The 26434-nt window shown below is 39.3% G+C and overlaps 1 protein-coding gene across 5 annotated transcripts in view; it reads left to right on the top strand.

Annotated features, from left to right (window-relative positions):
- LMO7 (LIM domain 7) overlaps nt 1-17330 on the top strand; it is a 129928-nt gene extending 112598 nt beyond the window's left edge. For 4 of the 5 annotated variants that reach the window (XM_057366486.1, XM_057366481.1, XM_057366484.1 and 1 more), the window contains 12 exons: nt 88-113; nt 424-528; nt 2322-2414; nt 3777-4147; nt 5806-5871; nt 6191-6256; nt 7949-8001; nt 9556-9772; nt 10713-10985; nt 12339-12447; nt 14178-14280; nt 16586-16681. In XM_057366486.1, the coding sequence (XP_057222469.1) occupies nt 88-113; nt 424-528; nt 2322-2414; nt 3777-4147; nt 5806-5871; nt 6191-6256; nt 7949-8001; nt 9556-9772; nt 10713-10985; nt 12339-12447; nt 14178-14280; nt 16586-16608 (1505 nt within the window). In that variant the 3' untranslated portion in view covers nt 16609-16681. Of the gene's footprint in view, nt 1-87; nt 114-423; nt 529-2321; nt 2415-3776; nt 4148-5805; nt 5872-6190; nt 6257-7948; nt 8002-9555; nt 9773-10712; nt 10986-12338; nt 12448-14177; nt 14281-16585 lie in introns of all 5 variants that reach the window. The other variant, XM_057366482.1, reaches the window with a different exon arrangement.
- The last annotated feature ends 9104 nt before the right edge of the window (nt 17331-26434 follow it).

Here is a 26434-nt window from a genome sequence, read left to right on the forward strand (position 1 = left end):
ARCTCTGACTTGCCACAGTTACACAAGTCTTGCAGTAGTTATGTATGGGTCTAATGATTTCTCTTTTTTGCCTTCCAAATCTTCCAGGAGGCCCAGAGTCTGCAATACCTGATGTAAGTACCATTTGCTAACTACTAGTTAGTTGTGYAATCCCAGTCTTTTCAAAAAGCTCTCTGCTTTCTATTGCTTTTTATACAGCTTTAAAATTTTGATCAAATCTGAGAGTACTGACTAAGATTTGCTTTATAAAGGAATGGTTGCTTTCTGTATGTTTGAAGAAGAGTCTAATTTATGTCCTTGTCACTATAAAGCTCTGCTGTTTGTAATGGCTTCTATTTCTCACTCTAAAAAGTATATTTTAAAATGTAAAGTGTTGATTACGTGGAAAGAGGATAATATTATTTCATTTCTGTGCTATTTTAGCTCCCAGTTCCATCCATCAGTGCTCCTAGTCGTCGGGTTTGGGATCAAGAGGAAGAACGAAAACGACAGGAAAAATGGCAAAAAGAGCAGGACCGTTTATTGCAGGTATAATTAATCTTCATAATCCTGGGCTGTCAATCCCTTGTGTGTAGCAACAAGGAAAAAAAAGTAGCAAACAACTTCTGCAATTCTTATTGATGGCCTGATGAGACTCTCAGGTGCATTTTCTGGCCTATACAGCTGCAAACAGTAGCAATTATTCAGAAAAAAAAAAAAAAAGGACAATGCTTTAGTGAGCTTCATAAAATCAATCCCACAGTGTGGATTCACTACTGCCAGAAGTGCTCAGTCTTCACAGAGCTGGTATGTTCTTACTGACTGCAGAATTTAAAGGACAGATGAAGAATTTTCTTTTGAATGTGAATTTTATTTTTTTCCCCTTAAGGAAATTGCCTCTAGCCTGAGTTTTATCTTCAATTAGTGATACTGCCTTCTATTCATATATGAAGAGGAGGCAGCCAATACTAGGGTTAGGTGCGTGCCAGAATCCTGTGATTTAGCAGCTCATCAGCTGGAATCARGCTGTTTCTCAAGACCTCTATGAGTCAGGAAGCTGAACCTGCTAATGCAAAACCCTCTTGCTAACCACTTGCTGGAGCTGGAGGGATGTGTTGCTGACAGAAGGGGCGTTGTTTGTAGCCTTAGGATAGCACCAAAAATCCAAGCATGTGTCTCTGCAAAGACTTCAGCCCAATGCAATGTGCTTACACGTTCAGCCACATTCGGAAGGACTTTTCTCTGCAAAATAAAGTTTGTTGACTGAAGTCTGATGGTTAGGAGAGGCATCAGTGCACATWATTTACTCTGCACAAGCCCTCTTTGGCTGTATTCAGCGGGAAGCTGTGATGTCAMAGTACAAGCATAGAAGCTGTGTTGCTTTTTGAATGTTTCATCTTTTGTTGTTTGTAGCTTGCAAGTTCTTCAAGGCAGCTGTACCTTCCTAAACTTAGCTATGGTCTCTTTTATGGTTTGGATGTTCCGTTTGATACCTAAARAGTAGGTATCAATATACCTAAAGAGTAGAAACCTTGGCTCCCCTTTCTTGAGAGCAGACTCAGCTGTCTGCCATCACTTTTCTTTTCTTTGTTTCTCCTTTTTTAGTCCTGAAGTGAAAAATTTCACCAGAACAATAATGATCTTTCTCTTCTCCATGGTCCTAGGAATGAATTTTCAAATGACAAAAAAGGTCAACAAAGTCTCTTCRTTTATTTCCAGCATCTTAGAAGGAATACTTCTGACATTCTTAAATATTTTGCTTTTCCCAAGATAAAAATGGTGACTGACAAAACCACCAAAACATTTACTGTGTGCTTTGAGCAATGCTTTAAGACAGTATATTGTTTTCTTACCAAATCTAGTCAAAAGATGAATTTCAAAGTCCAGAAACTGGGATTTGTTTAGGTAACTTTTTAAAAGAATGAGAGTTCTTGCTCACTATTTCACTTAGTGATCTCTTTATATTTTCCATATTAATATGACTAATTCCAAGTTAAATACAGCCACTGTGTTTTTCCAGAAATACCTTAGATAGCTGATGTTTTGTTCAAATGGTAACTAAACTGGAGGACAGGGTCTATTACAGATACGAAGTCAGTTGTTGTGAGACTTAGTGTGCAACAAGCCTGGATTCTCAAAATTCAATTACAGAACTCCTTTGGATTGTACRAGACAGAATTTCATTTGTGGCAGACCTAATGTTCTAGTGGAACTCAGGAATGGTTTTTGTCTGGTTTGTTTGATTAGATAAAAAACACATTAAATTCCAGTAGTCYATTTTAATGAAAATTAAAAAATACAATGTTTCTTATTTTCATGTTAACTTTAATCCAACCTAACAGGAGAAATACCAACGGGAACAAGAGAAACTGAGGGAAGAATGGTTACGAGCTAAGCAAGAAGCGGAAAAAGAGAGCTCCAAGTATTTTGATGAGGTAGGCTGTGAATAAAGCTTGGCTGACTAGTTTCATGAGGGCTATTTTCCCTTATATTTGATACATACAGGCAGGCAAATAATTAGGYTTTTTATGTAATTTATCTTCTCATTTTGGAAAATAAAATGCTGTTCATGACTTGGTAGAAAGAGATTGCAAAAATGGGATGGAAAGAGTAGGTGGGATGTTTTGAGATCTGTTGAATTTGTCTCTCTATCTTATGGACTGGTTAACACCAAAAATACGTTGGCAAAAAGTTGCAGCATGCATTAATTATTGTGAGCATAAATGGTCACTTTTAATTTATTTAACAGTGACCATCATAAATGTCACTGTTTATTTACTGTCTGATGCTACTTAGCTGGAATTCTGCTTCAGTATTTTATCACGAACCATGTTCATAAGTGTCTGGCTTGTTAGTGGCAGACAGTTCATCTAATAAATTTACATACCAAATCAACCTCAGAGTTCCAATCATACATTTTAAAACATGAATGCCTGTAGTTTCTCTAGATGCTGACTTTTGTAGCTGTTGTTATGGGAAGATGAACGAGTTTCTTCCTGAATATGGAAGCTGTCTGAGCTATTTCTTCTTTACTGCTAAGTGGGTGCTGCTTCAGGCATCCAAACTAGATCAGTTGTGTTTACACAGTCATGAATAAGGAGACCATAATTTAAGGCTTAGGACTTTAATAAGAAAGCTTTCTGAGCTGTTAGAGGACTTTGTTATACACGAATGTAAACCTTTTTTTTTTCTATCATTAGACGTTTTAATAGACCCATAAACATTATTTTCCCCTGCAACTAAAACATCTTTTGACCACAAAAAGGCCTTTTCTCATCTTTGAGAGAAGAGTCATAGAGTTGTAGGTCTGAGGCTTGACTTTGAAATGGTGGGAGAATGGCCGAGAGTGGGAGATTCCTCCACATGAGGATTCATGTGAAATTCATTGGTCTGATATAGATTGCAGTGTATGTCTTTGTGTATACACTCTTAAGTAGGTCTCAGGTTTCTAAGTCAAAACAGCAGGGACAAACGCTGGGTATCATGGAAGGGTTTGTTTTCCATGGGTGTTTAAGTGGGGAAGGGATGGCTTGACATGTAAGTGATACTTTAGAAAGCAGAATGTTTCACATAGTTGTGGCTGTGCTGCCTGTGGCGCTTAATAAGGCTGGTGTGTGGAATGAGGCTCTTGAGTTAGAAGAATGTGAAACCAAACTGTGCCCTGCCTCTTGCACTGGATGTGCTGGGGGTGATTTTCATCCATTTTTACCTTATAAAATAGCTTTTCTGAGTGAGCAACCTRTTTAAAAACCAGGTCCCTTCCCTAAAAAAACATGATTTATTTTTCTTTGTTACAGGAGCAGACCGTTCTAACCCAAAATACAGCATCGGTCACTTCTCAGGCTCCACCTTTGTCCAGTTGGAGAGCAAGCCCTGAAGCAAATATTCCTGAGGAGCCAGAAAGAGACGGAAGAAACGAGCTGGCAGCAAGCTTGCTGCATGAGGAAGAAGGAAGAAGGAGGCTTCAGGAGGAACAGAGGATCCGGGAAGAAGCAGCGTTGCGTTTTGAGCAAGAACGGGAACTCCAAGAGCTGGAGCTGGAGAGACAGCGCAAAGAGAGGGAGCAGCAGTATGCTGAGGAGCAGAGGCGGCAGGCAGAGATGGAGGAGCAGAGGCGGCAGGCGGAAAGGCAGAAGGAGGTGTCAGCAGAGGTGCCTCAGTACCAGAGGTGAGCACTTGTGATAGGATGCACTTCCTCTTCCTTCTGCAAATTCAAAGCCATTTCCAACAGGCGTGTGTCTGTCCTGAATATATAAGGATGGTGGTGTAAGATTCATACTGGAATCAGTTGGTGCAAAATACCATACAGTAGTCTTTCTTCCTTAAGCCAGAAGGATCAGGCATAACACAAAGTCCTTCCCTAAGAATCAAGTGCTATACTAACCTACTTCAGCTCTTTCTTCTTTTTTTTTTTTAGTGGGATGTGTAAATACAGTAATTATAGCCAAATGAAAGATGATCTGAAGCACTTAATGAGCAGATTTTGTAAAAATTGTGCACAAGCCTGTAAATTGAGAGCCAGTGACTCAACATACAGGGATTCCAGAAGAAAYACCAAGTTAACACTTTTTCAACAAATGTGTGACTGATTTTTTCCAGATTTCTCTCTCATTTTATTTCATCTGTGTAACAATAAAGCTTAATTGCAATTTAGCTACTGGGTTGCTTTGTCAGTGAGGGATCATGGTAGATGAGTGAACAGTTACTGGCTTACATGCCTATTAGAAATGTACACTGCAGATACATTTTTTCTCTCATTACCTTCCTCATTAGCTTGATTTAAAAAACAAACAAACAAATCCCCACCTATTAGTTTGTGTTCTTGCCCAGAAGTTTTCAGACTACTGTTACAGGAAATAAATCTGAAACAGATTAAACCAGTAACATTTCCTTATTTTGTCTGCATTTACCTTACTGCCTTGTGTATGACTCGTGGTTTCTCTTGAGGTTTTTCTCCTTTTCTTATGTAAGCAATAAGAGATGATTGAAGATAATACATGGCATCAAGTTAAATCTTAGGAGAAGATAATATGATAAAAAACCTGCATGCATTTGCAGAGGAGGTTGTAAGACCCACAGTTACTTTAGGTTAATCTAAATGTCTGCTGTTTGATATGCCTGCTGAGTAAAGCAGAGGCACAATGCTGCAATGGCTGAACAGGTTCTTCTTGGCAGCAGAGCCAGGRGAACTTGACAGTTTTAGCTTGTCCCAGTTGCAAGATAATAGAACTTTGTGCGGTAACTTATTAAGCTGCTGTTAATATCTGCATATCTAAATCCTTGGTACATTCTTTAGTCCATGGGGATTTCATTGCTTCTGAGGTTGCTGCCAAAGGATGTGTTTTGCTAAACACAGGTGGTTTTGCTTAGTAGTAAAGCAGCAAGTTCAGTGAAACTGGGCTTTAAAATATCGCGTGTTAAATATTTGCTATAAGATGATATCCAGAGATAGGACTGGAAATCTGAAATGTTACATAAACACCTGCAAAGGAATGATACTTGCTGCAAAGTGCGCTGAGGGAGGGGACAGGCAGCTAAAGAGCATTGTCTGTGAAACTCTGTGAGTTTATAAACTGCACCTGTGCAATCGTATTCTAGGATAAAACCATTATTTTTAGAGAACTGCTGTCCTTGGACAAAACTTTTCTCCTGGCTTTGAAATGGATGAGATAATCATGTTATCTACTGATGCCCATAATTTTTGCAGCATCTTATGGGATTCTTTTAACACATCTAAWTTTTTTCCATTTTCTCTGGGTATGCTTACTGTTTGCTCAATTTCTGGAAATTTTTTTAATATGTATTTTATCTTTATTTTGCTTCTAGACATTATGAGCGCTATGAAGTGTCTAAAACAATAGAGGAGCGAGCTGGCCATCCTCTCGTTGACAGGTAGTAAGAAATGGAATCAATACTTAATTGAAACATCTTCAGCAAATAACCATTCTGGCATGCATATGTTTGGATTCCTTATCACTTCACAAAAATGTAGTTTCAGGCAGTTTTTCTAAAAACTTTTCTTCTGCCTGCTTTTATCAGTTGTATTTCTGATTGTTTAATTGAAACTCCTTAGAACTTTAACTGTTGGAGGGGGGGTTAATTAATTTTTTTTTCTTAACGATCTATTTTGAATATTTCCCTTAAGAACAATTTATGTCTATGTATGTTTTTTTCTATATATGAACATAATGTATCTTTTTTCTTCCAACAGGCATTATGAGCGTTACGAAGTTTCTAAAACCATTGAGGAGCAACCAGGCCAATCATTTGCTGACAGGTACGTATAATAGTGAATCTCAAAACAGACTATAACATCACCATTTCTGTGTCAGAAAACTTTTAAAAGTCTAATAAACTTCAGTTGTAGCAGCTAAATGTATACTGTGGATTGCTGCTGTGTTTTGCAGTTTTTAGCGCATGTTTTCATATTGAAAAAACAAGCAGCCAAATTTTTGTCAAATTATACACTGTGTTGTAAGCAGAAGTTAGTCAGTGGGGTTCTTCTGGGAGAAACAGAGCTGTGAGGAAGTAAATATGTGGGTGGTATGAGGGTTACCTTGCTGGAAAACAATTGCAGATACTGTTGTGGTTGTGTCATACTCTGCAAACCAAGGCGCAGTCATCCCAGTCAGGGTTGTGCAAACTTGAGAGAGTAAACAAGATGGGAAGGAAGAGGCAGCAGCAGCAGCATATTTATCAGGGAGATAGGGCAACATGCACTTTTACTTTACGCAAGTTATTTTTAAGTTACAATCTCTTACATTACAAATAAAGCCTTTGTTTTGCATCGCAACTCACAGTAGTTCTGAAAGATGACTTCTGCTTTGTGTTTGGTCASTTCTCATAGTTGGAGTGAGATATACCTCTTTTATATAAAGAGTTATACCTCTTTTATATAAAAAGGGGAACTCCAAAACTTACAAGGTGCAATTAATGGATCTGTTACTAATGGAAGACCTAAATCTGACTTCAGAAGGAGCATGCAATRAATAGCTACATCTTGGATACATGTAGGAGGACACTGTTTTTTTTCTTCAGAATAGGCAGCTGTGAAACTGCTGCATCTTCTTAAATAGTTAATAAAATAGGTCCGCACCTTGGGACAGACAATAAGAACTTAGGGATGCAAGATGTGATGTAGTTTATGCTTCATTTATCTACAGATAAAGTAYGAGACTCCCTCAAAACATGGCTATGCAGCCAAAGTTGTGTGTGTAAACATATTAATTAAGCAGCTTTGACTTATGACCAAGKAGAGGATTTCTGTTCCTTTGTGTGTTATTTTAAACTTAAATATTGGCTGTACAACTTGAGACTAATAATACTGCACAGAGGTGTTGTTAAAACTCCTGCTCTGCACTGTCAGAAACCCAACTTTTTGCCATTTGTCTTTCTGTATAYGACATCTGTTGAATGACATTTCTTGGCTAAAACTCATTAAAAAATTATGCTGCTAGATATAATCAGCGAACAATGTATTTTTCCAAGAACAATCTTCATGCAGTATTTAAGGAGGTGCTTTGCTTACAGTCTAGTAGCAGTGCTGAAGTATGATTTAAGTTTCTCATGAAGCCAAATCAATTATAAATCTGCTGTAGAAGTTCTCACTTCTTTGCCTAACTGTAGTCTTCACAAAGYTTCCACAGGAAAGGACTTGGTTTTTGGCATGTTTTTGCTGAAGCAAGTACAATGATCAGTTCCTTATATCCAAAGCACTGACAGCTTTCACTACAAAATTTTAGCTTTTAATTGGTAACTATCTGCTGACATCTACATATTGACATATTTTTTCCCCTTAGTATCCTCTTGGTCTTTAGGTGTTTTTTGCCTCTGTTTTAAGTACAGCGTAAGTTGCTGATGGGACAGATAGTGACTAAAAAGACTGTGGTTCTATGGTCTGCAATGATAAGAACTTTGTGATGAGGTATTCTAATTAAAAGAGAGAAATTAATGTTTTCTATATCCTTAGGAATAAGTCAAAGTCAACTACAGAACTGAATGAATTCAACACAATCAGAAATGGTAAGTACTGTATAATTTCCATGATATTTAAATTTTTTGGGCAGGGAGGGAGTTGAGGGACTAGGAGAAAAAAAAATAAGATTTTTACATATAGTCATTATGAGAAAATTAATTGTCAGTGCTTTCTGATAGCTGCATTGTAAATGCCCCAATTTAATGAATTTTCAACAGCAAGAGGAAATTCACACCATCAACATAAAAGCTTAGGGCAAATATAATTGACTTGAAGACATCAGTAACAGTGATTACAAATGGATCTAAAATGCCTAAATGTTAATGACTGATATTTACATGAGATTAAATCACTCATGCAGTTATATCTTCAATGATGTATGTGGTTTTGATACTTTGACTCTGTCAACAAAAAAATAGTGGCACATACCAAGATGCTGAATACATTTAATACAACTTTTTTGTCCTCAGTGTAGCAGTAKCAGAGCAAGAAATCAGGTCTTGATACTGTCACAGTGTCGTGTGTCCTGGACTCCAGCTCAATTACGTTATTTCAGTTATATTAGAGGAATATGGGGAAGGCAAACAATCCAATTTTATAAATATGTGACAGTCAAAAATGCCTGCAAGCTACTGTTGTGTCTAAAACATGGTGAACAAAAGTAATCACAAATAATCAAATTAGATGTATTAGAGGATATGTTGCAGATTAAAAATGTAGCTTTCACACATTAAAGCACAGTCATTGAAATTAAAGAGCAAGTGAACTTCCAGTGTTTTACGGTGATAATCTATGGCAATAAATCRAAGAGCAAATCTATAGTCAGAGCAGCATTTAAAGGGATTGAAATTGCAATTGAATGACTTATTGCTGAGTAATTTTTTAAWTWWTTTTWMYWWWAARGRWKGRKWMYKGSYYYWARRAAWWAAAAAATTGTTRCTTTCTGATATGTCAACACCTCTTGGGGAAAGATTGCTTATTTGTTTCCRCTTCCAAATTTTCAAAGACCATCCCAACTATAAATTTTATTTCAAGTCAKTGGTTAATGCATCATCCAAATAACAAATTATCTGAAAGATTTCCCTCTCCATTTCATATCTATATAAAGCAATATAAAGCAGTCTGTTTATTGCCTTGAAGAAAGTAAGAAAGAAATTCTTGTAAACACAGACAACCTACAGAAGAAAAGAGCATGAACTTTTAAAGAGAAAGAAAATATCCCATTATTTAAATATGTGGTTTTTCAGATGGGTCAGTTCGTACTGGAGGAAGAGTCCAAATTCTGGCAATAAGAGGTCATGCCCTTTTAAAAAGGRGGGTGTGTACACAAAAATGACTGTGCATAAACCCTTAGGAAGTGAAGGAAAACGTATTTAAATTAAACATTGTGTAAAAGGTCACATTAATGGAAATACAAATAAAAAAAAATTTAGTAATGATGTACTGACAAGTTTTACCCAGCTGTAAAAGGGAACTGGAATAACTTGTGAATGGAGTGATGAAAAATAGTTCTTGGAATTATAGCCAGAGTGCTGACAGGAGGGTAACTGCTTTTGTGCCTTGAGATATCTAGCTGAAGTTTGCWCATGTTGTCTGCACAGGTACCCAGAGCAAGAATTCAGAGAGGTCCTGGAACGTGRGTGAGTCACAGAAGAAATCTCAGAAGGAGCAAAACCTGTCTGCAGCAGAGCTGGAGAGACAGCAAATCCTTCAGGAAATGAGAAAGAAAACGTCTCTACACACAGACAGCAGCTGGATTAGGCAGCGCAGTTCCAGTATACATAAGGAGCCCGTTAGTCTGTACAGCAGYATGAGGAGGTAGGAATCACATTAAAAATTAACTCTGTCTCTCATCAAATATTTTTGTTTGGTTATTCTGAACATCAGATTGTATTACAGAGTACAGAAACAAATTGAGTCTGTGGAATGCTGTAAGGTAAACTGCATAGCAGCACAGATAGAAGAAAGTAGCTGTATTACAGCTGGGATTAAATGGGTTTTTTTTCAAGTAAGGAATGTGGACGTGAACTGTAAATAACTCAGCTGCTTAGTTCTTGSTTGGTATAGCAGCAATGGGAATCAATATTGTGCCTTGTCCTTGACAGATGTGTTTAAGAATTTCAGCATGGCAACCTATTTTGGAAATTAATTATTGCTACCTTTATTATTTATGAATTATTATTGGTACCTTTTTTAACATAGAAATATGTCAGAAAGTTTGGATGGTTTGTTTTTGCTTTATTTAATGTATGAATGTTGGATTTGTCACTTAGGAAACAGCCCTGTTATCAGTCAGGAGAGTGTTTGATTATTGGGCCAACACCTTGTACCTGGGTGATGCTATCCAGTCTGGGTGGATTGTTATTTTTGATCTAGTATCCCTTGGAGAAAGCATAAACAAACCTGGTATCTGAGGTCTGTTGCTGTGCTGTGGATTTTGATACAGTTCACCCTGATAAGGCTGCAGTGAAGGGTGTTTTGCTTTTATTAAGTAGTTGTTAAGTGCCACCTCTTTTGCCTCKCCTGCTTTTTCCCATGAGAACTAAGGCTGGACACAAAGGATAATTTGCTACTCATACATTTTAAATCAGTACACGAAGAATATTTCTCACAGTGATCAAACAAACATATTCATCCTAGAAAATATTAAAAATGTGAGGACAATGGCTTTCTCTTAAAAAAAAAAAAAACCAGAATGTAGCTCTGTTGCCCATCTGTACTGCCATTTACATTTGAGGTGCTTATATCTCTGTTACAGAGGGGAGTCTTTGGACAAYCTCGATTCTTCAAGAATGAGCTCATGGAGGCACCACTCATGGCTGAACCAGTCTACATCCTCTTCATCTCTATCTTCTAGTCAAGATTTTGGTCGCCCGGTRTCCACTTCAAACCGAGCCTACATGTGTGCTCCTTCCTCCAGCAAAGCATCTCCAGTGGCCACCTCTKCCAGAGCGCCCTCCGTGTCCCAGACAGCTCCCCAGGCTCAGCCTCCCAGCTCTGCCTCCCAGTCAGGGTCCCAGACACGCAGCAGGTCAGTGGGTGCCCTTCTGCCAGGGAGGTACAATTGTTGGGCAGCACTAGAGAGCAGACTCTGTGTGTATGCTGGGCTTACCAGCAGTGCTCTTGCCCGTAACATYCATTAATAAGTACGTGGAGTTTTCTGGCCGGAGGGGACAATGGAARTATGGGCTGGTATTACCTCCCTACTGCAGTCACTCAGAAAATTCCCCAGGTTTGTCATCATTGCTTGACATTGGTTAAAAAAACAAAGGAACTTGAATAATCAATCTGCGGTCTCTGAGCTGTGTGTTGGTTACCAAAATGATTATTAGCAAAAGCCTGTTCCAGATGGCATTTCTGACATTTATTTTCCTTGGTTTGTTTTAACAAAAGATTCCTGAAACCCACGCTTTATGACCCTCATCTTGGTTTCTCCTCCCCACTTCCTGGCATGTGTTCAATATCATCTTGAGGAACACTCAGGAATGCTCATAACCCATGACCCTGGAGAATTACAGAGTAGGATGTTGATTTTAATCTAGGAGGAGAAAGCAAGAATTACAACATATTTTGAAACAAAAGTGGAATTCAGCTGTGGTAGGGTAGATAACTCTGCTGTTTTATGTACTTGAAGCATTTTAAAAATACCTTGGGGTGGGACTCCAGAGAACCATCGCACACAGATTACATATGTTACATACTACAACAGTGAACACTACTTCACTAGCTCTTACACTCTCAGGCACTCAGTGATAAATTGACAACACCCCCCCCCCCCCATTTTTTTTTTATCTAGGCTTTTACATTCTTTATAATGTAAGAAAATTACCTTCTTAACCATATTTGCTTATCTTGTTCTCACTTCCATTTGCTAACATCTCAGTAGATCTATGGAAACTGACCTCCGTATGGCTTATGCTCAAAAGAGTTAACATAGTATTTTGTGTCCAAGACTAGCCTTCTTTTATCTAACAGGGTGCAGATTGTGGGACTTGGAAGGGGTGCTTGCTAAAACTTAGCCTTCTGGATAGTTCCCCACAACTAAGAAGGCAGGAGCACAAAACCTGTGTTTTTACTCTCCAAACTTAACAGTACACTTTTTATTTGTAGAAGGTGTTTTATACAATGAAATATGAGCCAAGAACGTGACAGAATTTCTTAACTTGTTCCTATGTAAATCTGATCTAAATTATAACATTTCAGTTTTCCCTAGCTTTGAGATCTACTCCAAATATTAATTTTCAATTTATTTTCCCCAGGCAGCCTAATAGTCCAGTTTTTAACCATGTGTTTTTTGTTTTTAATCTCAGAAAGTATTTGATAACTCTTCTTTGTCTTTTAAACATTTTCAAGCTGGTTTTAAGGTTTTCCATTCTATATTTAGGTCAGTCAGTGGGAAGAAAATCTGTTCATACTGTAATAACATTCTGGGCAAAGGAGCAGCCATGATCATTGAGTCTCTTGGTCTTTGTTATCATTTACATTGCTTTAAGGTGAGAGTTGGGAGTCACATTGTGAAGGAACAGGAACTAATCAGGAGCACGCATGGCTGCTCAGTGTTATGCTCACAGGGGTTCTTACTAATCACCTGCTTTGCCTTCTACTCTTGACAGTGTGGTGCGTGCATATTTCCATGAGGCAATCCCGTTTGCAGKCATTCAGCACTCAGTCTAGAATACTGTTTCTTAAATGCCAGACCTAACAAATAGGACTTTGATAAGTAAGATGAATGCATTGGCTGTGAGATCAAAGAGTTCCTTTTTCAGATAGGTGGCACAATATCAGAAAACGCTGAACCACTACTTCCAGACAAAGCAGCTCCTCTAAAAACAGAATAAAATCTTAGCCTGGACCCTGGCAATTGAATAATTCAGGATGATCCATCCTTTCTAAGCTAACCTTGGCAGACAGTGTTCATGTGGTGTTTTCCAGGTAAAGGCATGTTGGAAGAGTTCAGTGTGGCTGGATAAAACCAAGAACCAAACCAAAAGCTGTGTTTTGTGCTACACAGCCCTAGTCAGAAACTAAGTATACTAGCTCATGCCCAGCACTGAGACCTGGACCTAATTACATAATTTCCCATCAGCTAGGGGCATTTGCAGAGCTGAAAGAATAAATGTCTGCCTGCAAAAGACAGCAGAGCAGTCCTGTTCCCCTGTCCTCAAAGTAGATGAGGAATTAGATTATGACTTGGAGGTCCTGTTGGCCCCTACTTCTTTCCTGACTTCAAGAAAGAGATRTCTGTGCCTGGTTCAGAACACTTGTCTTCTCTGCCCAGCTCAAGTGCATCACCTGAAGTATTACTGGAGATTGACCTCCAAGCTCTTCCTGGTCCTGCCTACCTGAGCAGGAGGGACAGGACTGAACCATAGTGATCAGCTGCCATTCTCTTTTGTACAGGACATGTATTCTGTGTGAGAGAATCCACCTGTAGCTCATAACCTACAAAAGAAAATGCCAAGTTTCTGTTTTCCAAATTTCTGAAAATTAATGAGCTGTTGAACAGACTGCCATCCAAAAGATTAATTACTTGGTTAAACAGGGAAACTGTCTGTCCTTCGTAAACTCAGTAAGGGGAGTATAATGTTTTGGATTGCATTCTTTCCAGATGTGGTTCATATTCACAGCAAGTACATGTTTAGCCACCATACCTAAATAGTTTAATGCTAGCATTGCAGTGGTCAARCCCCTTCTGTGTTTGTGCAAGAAAAATTAAATCAGCCCCATCTCTCCAAATTAGAACTTGTTTCGATGATGCAAACCCAGGAAACTGGGAGTGCCTGAGCATTTGCTGCTTCAAGTGCCAATGGACTGAGCACATCAGCAGCATGTAGTGCCGCATGGAAATCTGCAAGTAGCACACCCAGGTGTTCTGTGCCAAAATTCCTGTTGCCATCTAGAGAAAAAAATTCTTTTGTGCCAAAACAGTTTTAGTTTTCAGAGAAACCAAAGTTCAAATTCGATATAGTGAACTAATCTCTAAAAACCATCTGCTTTATGTTTGCTTACTTGGTGTATCTCTGCTATTCATTGTCCAGTTGTCACCTGAAAATACCTTCTCAGGGTTGGTTGCATTTTGATCTACTAATCGTTACACATTTGCTTCTAGTGATTGTGGGGTTATGGTTCAAGCTTTGTTGAGCTTAATCTGAGCTGCTTTTGAACAGCATTTTTGTTTCTTAGTATTTTGGAGGGAGTTGCTAATTATTCATGTGTGATACAGTGCGTTGCCTGTGGATGCGACCTTGGCGGATCCCGCTCTGGAGCTGAAGTCAGGATCCGAAACAACAAACTCTTCTGCAACGACTGCTATATCAGATTTAAAAGTAAGGCAATCCAGCTGCAGTGTGAATGACTGTAGTTCTTCTCTGTGCTGTACAAGCTCAAGTGTTTGCRCAGCTGAGCCACTTGATAGCTGTCGTGTTTAGCTTTAAGTTAGTGAATRGGTTCAGCAAGGTTTGATTGCCAGTTTCTGTCTTTTGTAGGGTAGTCATTCCTAACTTCCTAACTCCCTGGTAGCTGATTGTAGCAACTTGTTATTACGCAGCTTCAAGCACACAATCTGGTATAGTCATCTTCCTCTCTTCATAGGTCTGAGAAAGTGGTGTCAAGGAGCTGTCAGGTGCTAAACAGGCTTGTCTTGATAACAGAGAAGCCTTTTAGAAAAAGTGTCTACATTTTTTTAAAAGTAAGCTGAAATACGTATTTTATTCAGTCCTAATGCATACCTGGAAAATAATTAGTTTATCTTGTGCAGGTGGCACAAATGCTGGTTTCTTTTTGCRATGCTATTATTATTGGAATTATAGGTCTGTAATTGGTTATTCGTTTAGGTACAAGTACAGGAGGAATTGGTTTACTTACAGATCTTAATTAAAAGGTGCAGTATATTTTTTTTCCTTCTTATGGTTTGCAGAATTCTGATTTACTGGAGCATGATGCTAAGGCTTTGTATAGTGGTATTTAGGTCTTTTTTTCTGCTGTCATAGATGATGGTAGACAACTCCTAATTTTGATAAGTGTCAGGAGTTTTATACGTTTTTTTTTTTTTTAATGTAGCAAATATGGAATTCTCTAGGATGATAAAAATCAGGGAAGGGAAATAATTTCTGAATWACTTCCTGGGAAAAATGTCCGTGTTTCTTTATGAACTCAGCACATTTTTCTCATGGTGGATTGGAAGGCAGTGAAAAGAACAGGATATTCATGCTACAGTGTTTGAGCAGGAACAGGGCAGCTGCTGGCTGTGAAACCCAGCTCGGGAAAAGAGAAGCTCTGCATCTGATGCTGCTGCTGCTGCTTTCAGGCTCCTTTCRACTTCCATGAAGAGAAGTCACAGAAACAATTCTGTGGTATTCGAACTAAAACCAGAAAGCACAACACCTCTTGGGGGTGACAGCACATTCACAGAGGCTGATGTTAAGTGCAAGGATGTGATCACTGCAAGGAGGAAGAGAATCACTCCCTTCCATCTGGAGGTGATCCAGGGCACTGGKTCATACCATGCCTAAGTTAATGTTTGGAGAGTGTATCTCCTTGTTGATGACAAGACTACACTGAAGTGTCTGTGTTCCTATTTGAAGCACCCAAATGTGTGAGATTTACTCTGGAGCTTGCTCATGTTATTTTTATCTCTGTCTTTTCTGTTGGGGGGAAATATTGCTGGATGAGTTGGATAAGTAATTTTTTTATGGATSAATTGCTATTTAGTCTCTCTTTGACATTACAGCCCATAAAGTCACAGCAGTGCCTTTCAGAAGCAGAGCTGATCTGTGAGGAAACGTTTCTATTCCCTTCCCTTCAGACTGCATCTACTTGGGCCAGTGGGCAMCTCAAAACATAATTGTATGAGATACAAGTAAAATCAGGAGTTGTAAGAACTTGTAGGTACAGAAAAAAGTATTCAAATTAGTGATTAGTAATTGAAATCAGCTATTTGAATTATACAAAAACCAGCTATGCAATTACTGCAGTGAAAATATATTGGCAGCACAGCACTGGCCTGTGATGCAGATTACTGTTTTTTGCAGTTGGCATTTGACATCAACCTGGCTAATTATTTGTTTGTTTGAAATGTGAACATGTTGGCTAAAAGGTTTGATAAACTGTAGGGTTATTAATATTAATGTGCAATTTTATGATGTGATATTTTTGCACATTTTTATGTTAATTCTGTGGTTTAAACTTGGAACATTGAGTGAAACACCACTGTATTGGCAGATACCTACAAAGATATTCAGGGAGAGGATAAAAAAAAGTTATTTATATTGTTACAGTCGTTTTGCAAATTTAAATTTCATTATTGAAGGGTAAATTTAGAAAAACTGCCACTCTGTTTCTGTGCTAATACTGAAAGTAATTCTTAAGAACTTGGTAAAGTGCATGTTCTGTGGAATATTACTTGGCCTGAAATATTTGCAGTGCTATAATTGGATTCAATTCAAATTTGTATTGTTCATTAAATTTGGTTTGCTCGATTCAGAATGTAWACCTTAGTATGTGTTACCATTTTCAATAAGTATTGGAAATATTATTTGCTGACTRTTTTAAACTCTAAAAATTTAATTATTGTCACAAAGATTCTTTAGTGACTAGACTTCACTTACAGTTTCTTTTGTCTCTCCCTAACAGCTGGACAACCAACCTCCATGTGAAGTAAGTGAAGATACAAAACCACTGTTGCAGATACAAGAAGAGGTGATTGCTGCTGATGTAGATCTATAAATATATATATTGTGTGTATGTGTGTTTTTTTTCTAAGAGTAACTCTTGCTTGTCTAGTCTCCATAGCAATACCTTGTATTCTTCATATAACTATTTTTATTTATAAGAAAGTAATTGCAGTAAGGAAATAGCTGGGAAAAAAAATGCTTTCACATTTTCAGCTTCAAGTACTGAGAGCACAAGAGAGAATAAGTATATTTTCAGTAATAACTTCAAAATATTTTTGAGGCTTATAATCAACTAGTTGACTTTCCAATGGTTTATGAAGAGGGTATTTTGTTTCTAAGCTCTTGAAATGAGCGTTAGAGAAATTGCTAATATAAATATATATTTGCAATTGCTGTCTTTATTTTTGACATATACTGAAAGTGAATTCTCTAGGTTAATATGAAGCTGCATTTAAATGCACACAAATGTGTTTGCTTTCCATATGCTGGTTTCTAAAATTATGTGCTTTTTTGAAACCTAAATACAAAGAATTATCTGTTTGCTCAGTGGTGTTGGCATAATATTCTGTGGAATCCATTTAAGGGAGAGAGTTTTCTTTTCCCATTTGGAAAATGTAACTATCACTCTTTCCTCTGCAAACTGAGTGGAGAACGGTTGTTGAATTACCACATATTTGTAAATAAAAAATCCAATGTTGCATTTATTAGAAGTTTTTGTCCTTTCTGTTCAGCTAAACAAGTCTAAGGTAATGTGTGGAAATATAAAATTGTTTGCATTTCATCTTGGGAAAAATATTTGTTCTGGAAGGATTAAGTAGTTCACCTAAATATGTGGAAGAACAATAGTTCTTGCTTTTCTCTTTTCCTCTGTAGTCGATGTCAAAGTTTGTGTACAGCTCTCTCATCAAGCTCCTCGTGCTCTTTCCCTTCAACATTCAGTACAAGTGGTGAGGCTCTTTGCTCATTCTTGAMACACAGCTGAAAGAGGTGGATGTTCCCCAAAGTTGCTCTGCTGTTGCTAGAAATGAGGTGCTGAATTTTTGGGTTAGGTTCTGCTCCTTGTGAAAACACAGCTGGAATGTGCATTGTGTGTCTCTCAGTGGTGGCTTCCAAATTGCTTTGGTCRGTGGCTTCCCCAAATCCTTTCATGCCCCATTATGCACACTTCTGTCCATATCCTTGGAAGCAGTGAAAAARCATGGGCTGTGAATCAGAGGAATTTGGGGGAGTATTTTGTGGATAAAACTGAGGAAGAGGACAGCTGGGAGGTGTGGGAGGGCTCTTGAGTATGAGTTTGTATATGGCACCGTGAAGAGCTGCAGTGAGGCTGCCARGTAGCTTAGGGTGCTCCCTGCTCTCATGGGATCTTGGGATGGGTAGGAGAGCTCACAGATTGGGAGAAGAGATTATGGCTGTGATAGCTGGGAGCAACACGGGAAGATCATGCTGTTTTGGTGTAGTGGGAGAACTTCACCTKTGTGGGCCTCCTGTGATTTCTCCTGCTTGTAGCTGATTGCTGCTTGCTGAATTATAAAGTGGCAAACATTTTAAATTTTTGCTTTAAAAAAGTAATGAAATTCTAAAATGTATCATCATCCAAACTTGGCCTTGGCTTTTGGCATACAGTTAAAGACTGGCAAAGATATTTAATTTGGTTTTTACTGTTGTGGTAAGTAATGACATGGTAGATCACAGATGAAAGCACTGGGATATGAAGACCCTCATCCTCAAGTACAGATTATGCAGGGATAGTCACACTGCCTGCTCACACAGCTCTCTTGAGTCCTCTCTGCTGCTTGTGGAAGAAGCTTGCTTTTCTGAGAGCTGGTCAGAACAGGAAATCAGYTTAGGGGCTCTGTCTCTGTAAAGGCACGTACCTGATGGAGATGGTGACCTCTCTACATGGTAATTTTTTTTTTATTGTTTGACAGCATCTAATGAATCAATGAACCATTGTCCTCCTGCCCCCCAAATTCCAGATACCTACAGTTTTCAGTACCAGTCCTGAAGTACACTGACAGACACAATTTTTTTTTGTCACGAGTCAAAGTTCCTCAACCTCTAACCAATGATTTTATCTTAGCCTATCCATGATTTCCCCTCCCCAGCACTGTTTTATATAGCAAAACTGTGAGAAAAGCAGGGATGGAAATGGTGTCTTTTGCATCTTGAGCACAGTCACGTTTCCCTGTCCATGGGAMTCATTTGGGCATGCAAATTGGCTGGTGGTGAAAAACGGAAGGAGAGAAAATTCAGCAACCTGTGGTCTGGGATGCAGCCTGACTCAYGTCCCACAGCCAAGAATGGTGTGCTCTGAGCCGGGATAGCTTCTCCCTAATGGAGTGAAATATTTCCATGAAGGTTCCAATTTCATTTTCCCACAAAATGWCTGCAAAAATCTGGGTTATGTCATTAGCTTACATGCGCAGATGAGTGTGATTTTGAGTTTAGTGGACCTCAAAGAGCTGAAGTTGAAACTCTTGCAGAGTTGAAGCTGAGTTTCGACCTTGTTAAAGTTCTGGTTTAAACGAGGCTCCTCCAAAACTGCATTTGCTAATTATATTGGCATATATGAGTAACAAAAATTCCTTCTTCCCCTCCTTCCCTTGGAGGGGAACAGGCAAAGGAACCTGCCTTCTGAATGTTGTATTTGTCTGCTTTGATCCTCACTGAAGTATTTGGAGTATGCTGTGCTCTCAAGTTCAGCAAACCTGGTAATTGACACAAGATGGCAGTGTGGAAGTGCGCCTCACACATTAGAAAGTCCTTTCTGAGGTTGTAATCTCATATAAAATGGGTTGTGTTTGCTAAATGATGCTAAAGTTGTGATGTAAAAAGAGCTGTAGAAAGAACTTTGTCCTTATCTTGGACCTTTCTCTCCACCTGGCATTGTGGAGGCATGATGTGCAACTGAATCTGAGCCATCTCCTTGTTTTTTTGTTTTTTTTTTTTAATTTTAATTTTCTTATTTTCTATTTCATTAATTAGCTGCGGCTTAAAGCAGTACAAAGTAGAGATGGTGGTAAGGAGAAAAATTCCTGTAGAGAAAAATGGACTACATGATTTCTAGCAGAGGTTTTTGCTGTATTTTGTTGGATTCTTTTTTAAGGTACTGTTCAAAGAAGAAGAACCAATTTCTCTCCTTCAGTTCACCAGCTGTTGGATGCTGTTTAAGGTTACAACTCTCAAATGCATGGGTCTGCAGGAGAGCTGTGCYTCTGCACTGCTGCTAAACTCTGAGTGCATTTAGGGCTGTGTGCTCCCTTCTGTACTCTCAGGTCTTTGTGCTGCTCAGGGTGCTGTCATGTGGAGCACCCACCCAGGGCTGGGCTGGATATGGTGCRAGTGTGGGAGGCACTCAGAGAGCTGCCAGGGCAGGTTTTGTGGGGTGCTGTAGTGCTTTGGAGAGGGCAGCAGAGACTGATGAGTGAACAACTGAATGAACATCAGCTCCTTGCAGGCCGTGGTGCAGAGGTGTCATTTCATGGGCTGGTGAGAACATGTCCACTGTCAGGTGAGGTGCTTGGCTGTCTAAGCTTCAAAGACATCAACACACATGCAGACCATGGTTCCAATGTAGACACTTGCATTTCTCCACTCATGTATTTATATAYCTTAATGCTGAAATAGCATTAAAAAAAATTTCCAAAAATATATGAGGAACTTGCTTTAGCCAAATCTCCTCTCTCTTTAGTCTTGCAGGCTCTCAGCTGGCTAATTGCAGCATACTTTTGAGTATGGCTYTGGAACTGAGTGGTCCATGGATAACGGCTCTGTCACAGGACAATGTTTAAATAAAAGGCACTTCAAAAATAGATATTTTCTKTAACTTCCAGTGTAAAGCCCCTGTGGATTTTATCTAATATATAAGAACAAATCAAGCATCTTGGAGTAAAATTCAAGTATTGCATATGGTCTTAGTTTTGATAAGAATTTCTTTTAGTTTTTCTAATAGGAGATTTGTCAGAAATTTCAGGCTGAATTACCCATGAGTTCACCTGTTCAGGCAAGCTGCCACACCACAGGCAATGCTGTCTAGTGGCAGGAGTTGTGCAGCAAAGCCCATTTTTAGAACCTGATGTCTGCATTTGGAGTTCACACTGACACCAGAAATGGTCATAGCCATCTCTTATTTTCAGTAAAGTACTTTGCAGGTGAATCCTGAGGAGAGTTCAAGTGGTAAGTTCAACATTTCCCTTAGGTAACAGCTGTTATAAYGTGGCCCAACCTCATCACTTATGAAGGGTGAAAGTGTTTGAAATCTGACAATTTGAACTCAGTGTGAAAACTGGTACGCTTTCAGCAGTGTTCTAAATTCCAACCAATCATTTGTAATGGATTAGCAAAACCTGTGCCATGGCTGTAATGGAAGGCTTATTAGCAGCAGGCATAATTACATAAAAGAGCAGCTTCATGCTGGAAGCACTTCAGCATTTTCATTTTGGCTCCATGCTTCTTGGTAGCTGGGGGCACYGACATAAAACAACATAGGAGGACGATGTAAAGTGCTTCCTCTCAAAAGGGATGTTCTGGAGTGAGCAGYAGGGTATCAGTTTATTAAAGCTGGAAAATTTTTTTAATTGGTTCAACCTACTTGAAACAAACGTGCCAATTAATTACCCACTGTAGGCAACAAGCACTCCAAAGGTCTGCCTCATTGTGCAATGGGAATTACTGGGTTCGCCTTAATAGCTGACATTGTGCGAAGAACCAAAACACTTTTTTAAAAAGTATGTACAAGGGTGTATGCATACGGAGTTTCTCTTTATTGTTTGTGATGAAAGAGAAAACTGAGGCTGTGGAATGGGCAGTTAATGGACACAAGCCTGTGAGAGCAGGTTTGTGATGGGCACAGTGTTCCATCCTAAATGGCCTTCGGCAAGTACCTGTGCCAGAGCAAGTGCTTCTGATTCCCTGATCTGGAATTTTCCCTTGTCCTCAGGCGGTCAACCAGATGTGCCATTTATTGCTGCTTCRATTGCATATGGCCCTTCTGTGCTGGAAATTCACAGATTTCAGGGTCAGCCCAGGCTACTGCAATATTTGATCTGCCTATGTCACTACAAAGATCTGAATCTCTCATCCAATAATTCCCATATTGAACACACAACTGTGTGAACAGCAGTGTTCTTTGCTGGAAAGAAGCTCTGGGTAGATCTGAAGTATGCAAATGATGAAAAATCTACTACATGTCAACATAAATTGTTCTGGTGGTTAATTAGCACTCTAAAACATGTTAGTTTTATTTTTAGTTATTTTAATGAGCWTTCTAGCTTATGATTATATTTTTGTTCATTTAATTTGATTTAGACTCTTAGAACTGATTAATTCTCTTTGTTCTTACCTAGATTGTACATATGATTCTGCTAGTCCTTTTTTGTTGTTGTTTTTGTTTGTTCATTTTGTTTCTTWTACCTGTAGATAAAGCCTTATTGCTCACATTAAACACAAAATGCAAGATTACCTCCATAGGTGGTCATTGTGGATTGAAAGAACTTCTCTCAGTGAAGTGCAACAACAGACTCTCTCAGGAGAAGATTTAGAACATGGGAGGAATAAACCTGAAGAGCTTTAAAAAATCAGAGGCTGTATAGGGATTTATTTGCATAAGGCAAATATTCAAATAATATAAGAGCTAATGTCCATAAGGGAATTTTACTGCATACGTTTTCTGGAAAAATTACTAAGGTTTTGATTTGCCTTTGTGGGAATGACCATGCCCAAATTCCTGTGTGGTTCTGCTAAATTTTCCTGTCTTGGGGAAGCACTTGTAAGAGATTTCCATGCTGTTATGTCTCTGTAGATGAGGGGACAAGATCACACTCCATTTTTATTTCTCAGCATGAAGTGTCAACTGCAAAAAATACAATTAGTTRGTTAATACAATTAGCCTATATTTGGCAGATATTGATGTGAATGGTCCAGTGTGTGGTCTTTCATCAGACTCTAGCTCTGCAAAGATAACAATTGCTGTCTTCTGATGCCCATTATAAAAAAGGTAAGAGTCCTGCAGAAAAACACCAGTTTTGCTTTCCTGCAATGCTCTTAAGTAAAAKTAGTTCCTGCCAAGGTAACTGTCTCATTTATGAGATACATATGTGCTGCACCTCACTCTTAAAGCTGAGGGTTGTACCACCATACTCCTGTCTGCAYACATCACAGGAGAATCCCAGGACAGTTTAAGAAAAGCCCACTGCAGTGAAGGAAGTTGATAACAAGCAGCCTTTGGCCAGGCACAGTTCCTGTCTGTGAGTAAACCACAGCCATCGAGCACAATGCACTGCAGAGTGGCAGTCATGAGCTGTCCTATTCACAATACTCTGTGCAAAATGCATATTACAAACGTGCATGTATTTCAATAATTTCAATGCATGCTGGTACTTTTGGGTCTTACCAAGTAAACAAAAACATAACAAATCACTTCTTTGCCCTTTGCTATTGAAATAATTGGAYGGTTTTGGCTTTTTACTGATGAATTCATTGCCTGTGATAGTTCATGGCACATCTAGCACGTGCTCCATGCAGTATTTTGTGCTCCCTCTCCCTCAGTACTTTGTCAACTCAGCAATAAAGGAGAGGTAATTCTGAATGGAAGGTMATCCCTGCCAATATTTAGGTTGTTCAGAACCTTGTGTTCGACCAGCCACCCAGGTTTCACCATCACTTAGTCCTTTCCAGTTCATCTGCTTTTTCTAGTGATGGTGTGCTGCATGGAAAACAAAAAGAGGGCTCACGAACACTCAGCTTGGTGCTGAAAATACAGCCACATGGTAAGCAAGAAGGGCCACAGGCTACACTATCCATTTACCATTATCACACTAATGCCTTCTTTGGTTACTGACTACAGCGCTTTGAAGCTACGTATTCCTGTTATCATATACACTGCGTATTCTTTAAATCCTATTTTTCTGTAGCATTTTTGACATGAAGCCAAGAAAGCTGCCTATTCAGGAAAACTGTTTACATAATCTTTTAATCCTCATGTCTTTGCCARATCATGAATTGTTCATAAATCTGGATTGCGTATAAATTGCCTGCTGAAGGTGCTGACTCTGTTAAGCTTGTAAAACCAAAGCATCCCTTCACCTAGCACTAAAGAGCATTTGAATTATTCCCTTCAGTTTATCAMGGCTATGATCTCTGAAATATGTCCAGAAAAGTGTCAAGAGATGTAGAATCCCAGAAGATAAGAGGCTAGAAWGTGTGGCTCAAACACCACTATCTGTGTGGCTGTGGAGTCACCCAAGCATTGTTGGTAATAACCTGATGTGAGAAAGAACAAAATGTGACTGAAGTAGGGGGTCATGCAGAGGTAGGGCAGCACTTTCCAGGTTAAATATCCTTGTTCTAGTTCCTAAAGATAAGCATAAGACAGAATAGTGCAAGTGCAGGAATGAGAAGCAGTCATGGACTGTAGGGTGGGATCAAGATCGCCAGAGACCCCTGAAGCYCTCCAGCCCATTTCTAGAAAGGATGTAGAGGAATGCATAGTAACTAATTTTCACAGAAAATGAGAAATCTGGCACCCCTACCAAGCCCAAGCATCCACCTCCCTGACCCAGGACATCCCATCAGCTGGACTGATGATGAAACCAAGACTGGTTATCTCTCCTTCTGTCCTCTCTCCTCCTTATCTTACCGCTTTATCCAAAACTCACTGCTTATGTGGTAGGTCAGGGACTGACGCACCTATTTCCTTGTCAAGTGTGTAATTTACCAATAAAACTTGGAGGTTTTGCCAATCCTCTGACTCTGGTCATCCTTTCAACCACGAGCATCTGGGAATCTTGAGTGCTCGTTTCCACATGAGGGTGGGGCATAACAATAGACTAGGGCAAAAATGCTCCTTGGTCAGTTCCCCAAGAAGCAGATATTTACACTCAGTGATTTTCATAAGTATTAGTCCTTTTCTCTCATCAGTCTGCTTCACTGTTTTTGTTTTTGTTTTTTTTTCTATGATAACAATGGTTACACTATTCAGCAAGTATATTTATCTTCTGATCAGCCTTGGCGCTGAGGCAGCAAAGGAGGTGCATTTATAATCCTGTTCTCGTGCATGTAGATCGACTGCAACTCTGATTCCCACAGAACCTTGCTGGTTTTATGCAGAGCCCTCAGTGAATGTGAGYCTGGGAGTCGGCTGCCTGCCTTTTACCTCCCATGGTGGAACAAGCTCTTTGCAACAGCTCTGCTGCACTCTAGCTTGGGAAAAAGGGTTCTCCCTGCATCCCACGGGTGTGTTCTGCTGTTCAATAAACTCCAGAGGCATGTGTGAGAGCCTGCACTGCTGGAGATTTACTTCGCAGCTGTCCAGACAGAGCAGGAATGTGACTGAGATCRGCAAGGCCCATCAGCGAGGCTGTGCAGTGATAACCTTGGCTGAGTGAGATTCGGTAAAGGCTGTGCTGCTGGAGAGGGTTAGAAAGATTAGCAGMACTACATTGGTTTGCCTCAGCTGGGGGTGTGTGCATGGTGAAATCACAACTACCTTGGCATTCTAGGCTGTAAGTTTCTGTATGAGTGCTGAAGAGGTTCTTGTGCAGCATCAGCAGGGTTTTTTTCAGAAGCTTGAGAGAGAAACTGGAGATTTTAGACAGTGATGAAAACTGTGCTGTAACTCTGTGAAGATGCTGAGTGCATGGACTAGAAATTTCCTTTGTGATATTCTTGAAGCCTCTGATTTCAAACTGTCTAATTAGATGGTAGTTTTTATAAGCCAGGTGACTTATTTTCTCCTTAAAACAAGAAAAAAAAAAGAGTTTAAAATAGTCTGTTGGCCTTTCTTAAGCTAATAGAGTGTGAAGAGTCTTTGACCCTGAGACTAGCTCCCTTGGTTCTAGCCCTGTGCTAATAATGTCAAAGTTGTGGGTCCAATCCCTGCATGTGCCATTCATTTGAGAGTGGACTTGAAGATTCATGTGGGCCCCTTCCAACACAGAATATAGAATGTATTCTGTGACAGATGATTGCTTCTCCAAAAGATATGCTGAGGTTGAATTCTTTCTCAAAGTATRAAATGAACCTTAAGAAATCAGCAGGTCCTAGACTTTTGAGGGATGAGTTTGTGATCCCAMACTACCTTTAAAAAGAGTCTTGTGAGCAATATTTTCTAATTTTTCCAGTTGGATGTTTGTAAAATTGTGTGATCTGTGCAGATCTGTGCAGCTGTACTGATTATTTTCCACATGAAGACTTGAGTTTCAATTTTCTACACGTATTTGTAGCACCCATGAGTTTCAGTGTTCAACCTACCACTGAGGAGAATGCTTCTAAAGATGATAAATGTTTCTGTTTAGCTTTAGATCTAAGTTCAACCAAGATCTGGACTTTCTGGTCTTCAGCACTCAGTTTGTCTGTCTGGAAGATACTGTGGGGATGGGGAGGTTGCAGTGCAATTCATCAGCTCCATCAGTGCTAAAAGGTTTAGGGATTCAAACCTCTTTCCGGACAAATCCCTCTGCACTGCATTGGGTCAGATTAGAAGGACTTGTGTTTGTTTCTTTTCTCTGCCCATGTACTAAGCCCTGAACCTCTGAGATGTGTTTCAACACTTAGAGTGGGTAGAAAGTGCTTTTCATCTGCCAGCTTTTCAGAACAAGACTGGGCAAATAACAGCCAGTGCAAATAAATGCCGGACAAGTTCTGCTGTCCCAGTTCCTCTGGCACTGGAGTATGAACTTTCTTCATTCTGCCAGAATGAGATTTGCCCTGTGGTTTGCATTGGACAGAATTTAATACCTAATTTACCTAATCACTTTCTGAGTAGAACAGCACTCTCCTGTGCATTTTCTTCACTGATGGTTCTGGC

Source organism: Malurus melanocephalus, unplaced genomic scaffold, assembly GCF_030028575.1.
Source record: "Malurus melanocephalus ecotype Western Australia unplaced genomic scaffold, MMel_1.1 scaffold_66, whole genome shotgun sequence".
Taxonomy (NCBI): Eukaryota; Metazoa; Chordata; class Aves; order Passeriformes; family Maluridae; genus Malurus; species Malurus melanocephalus.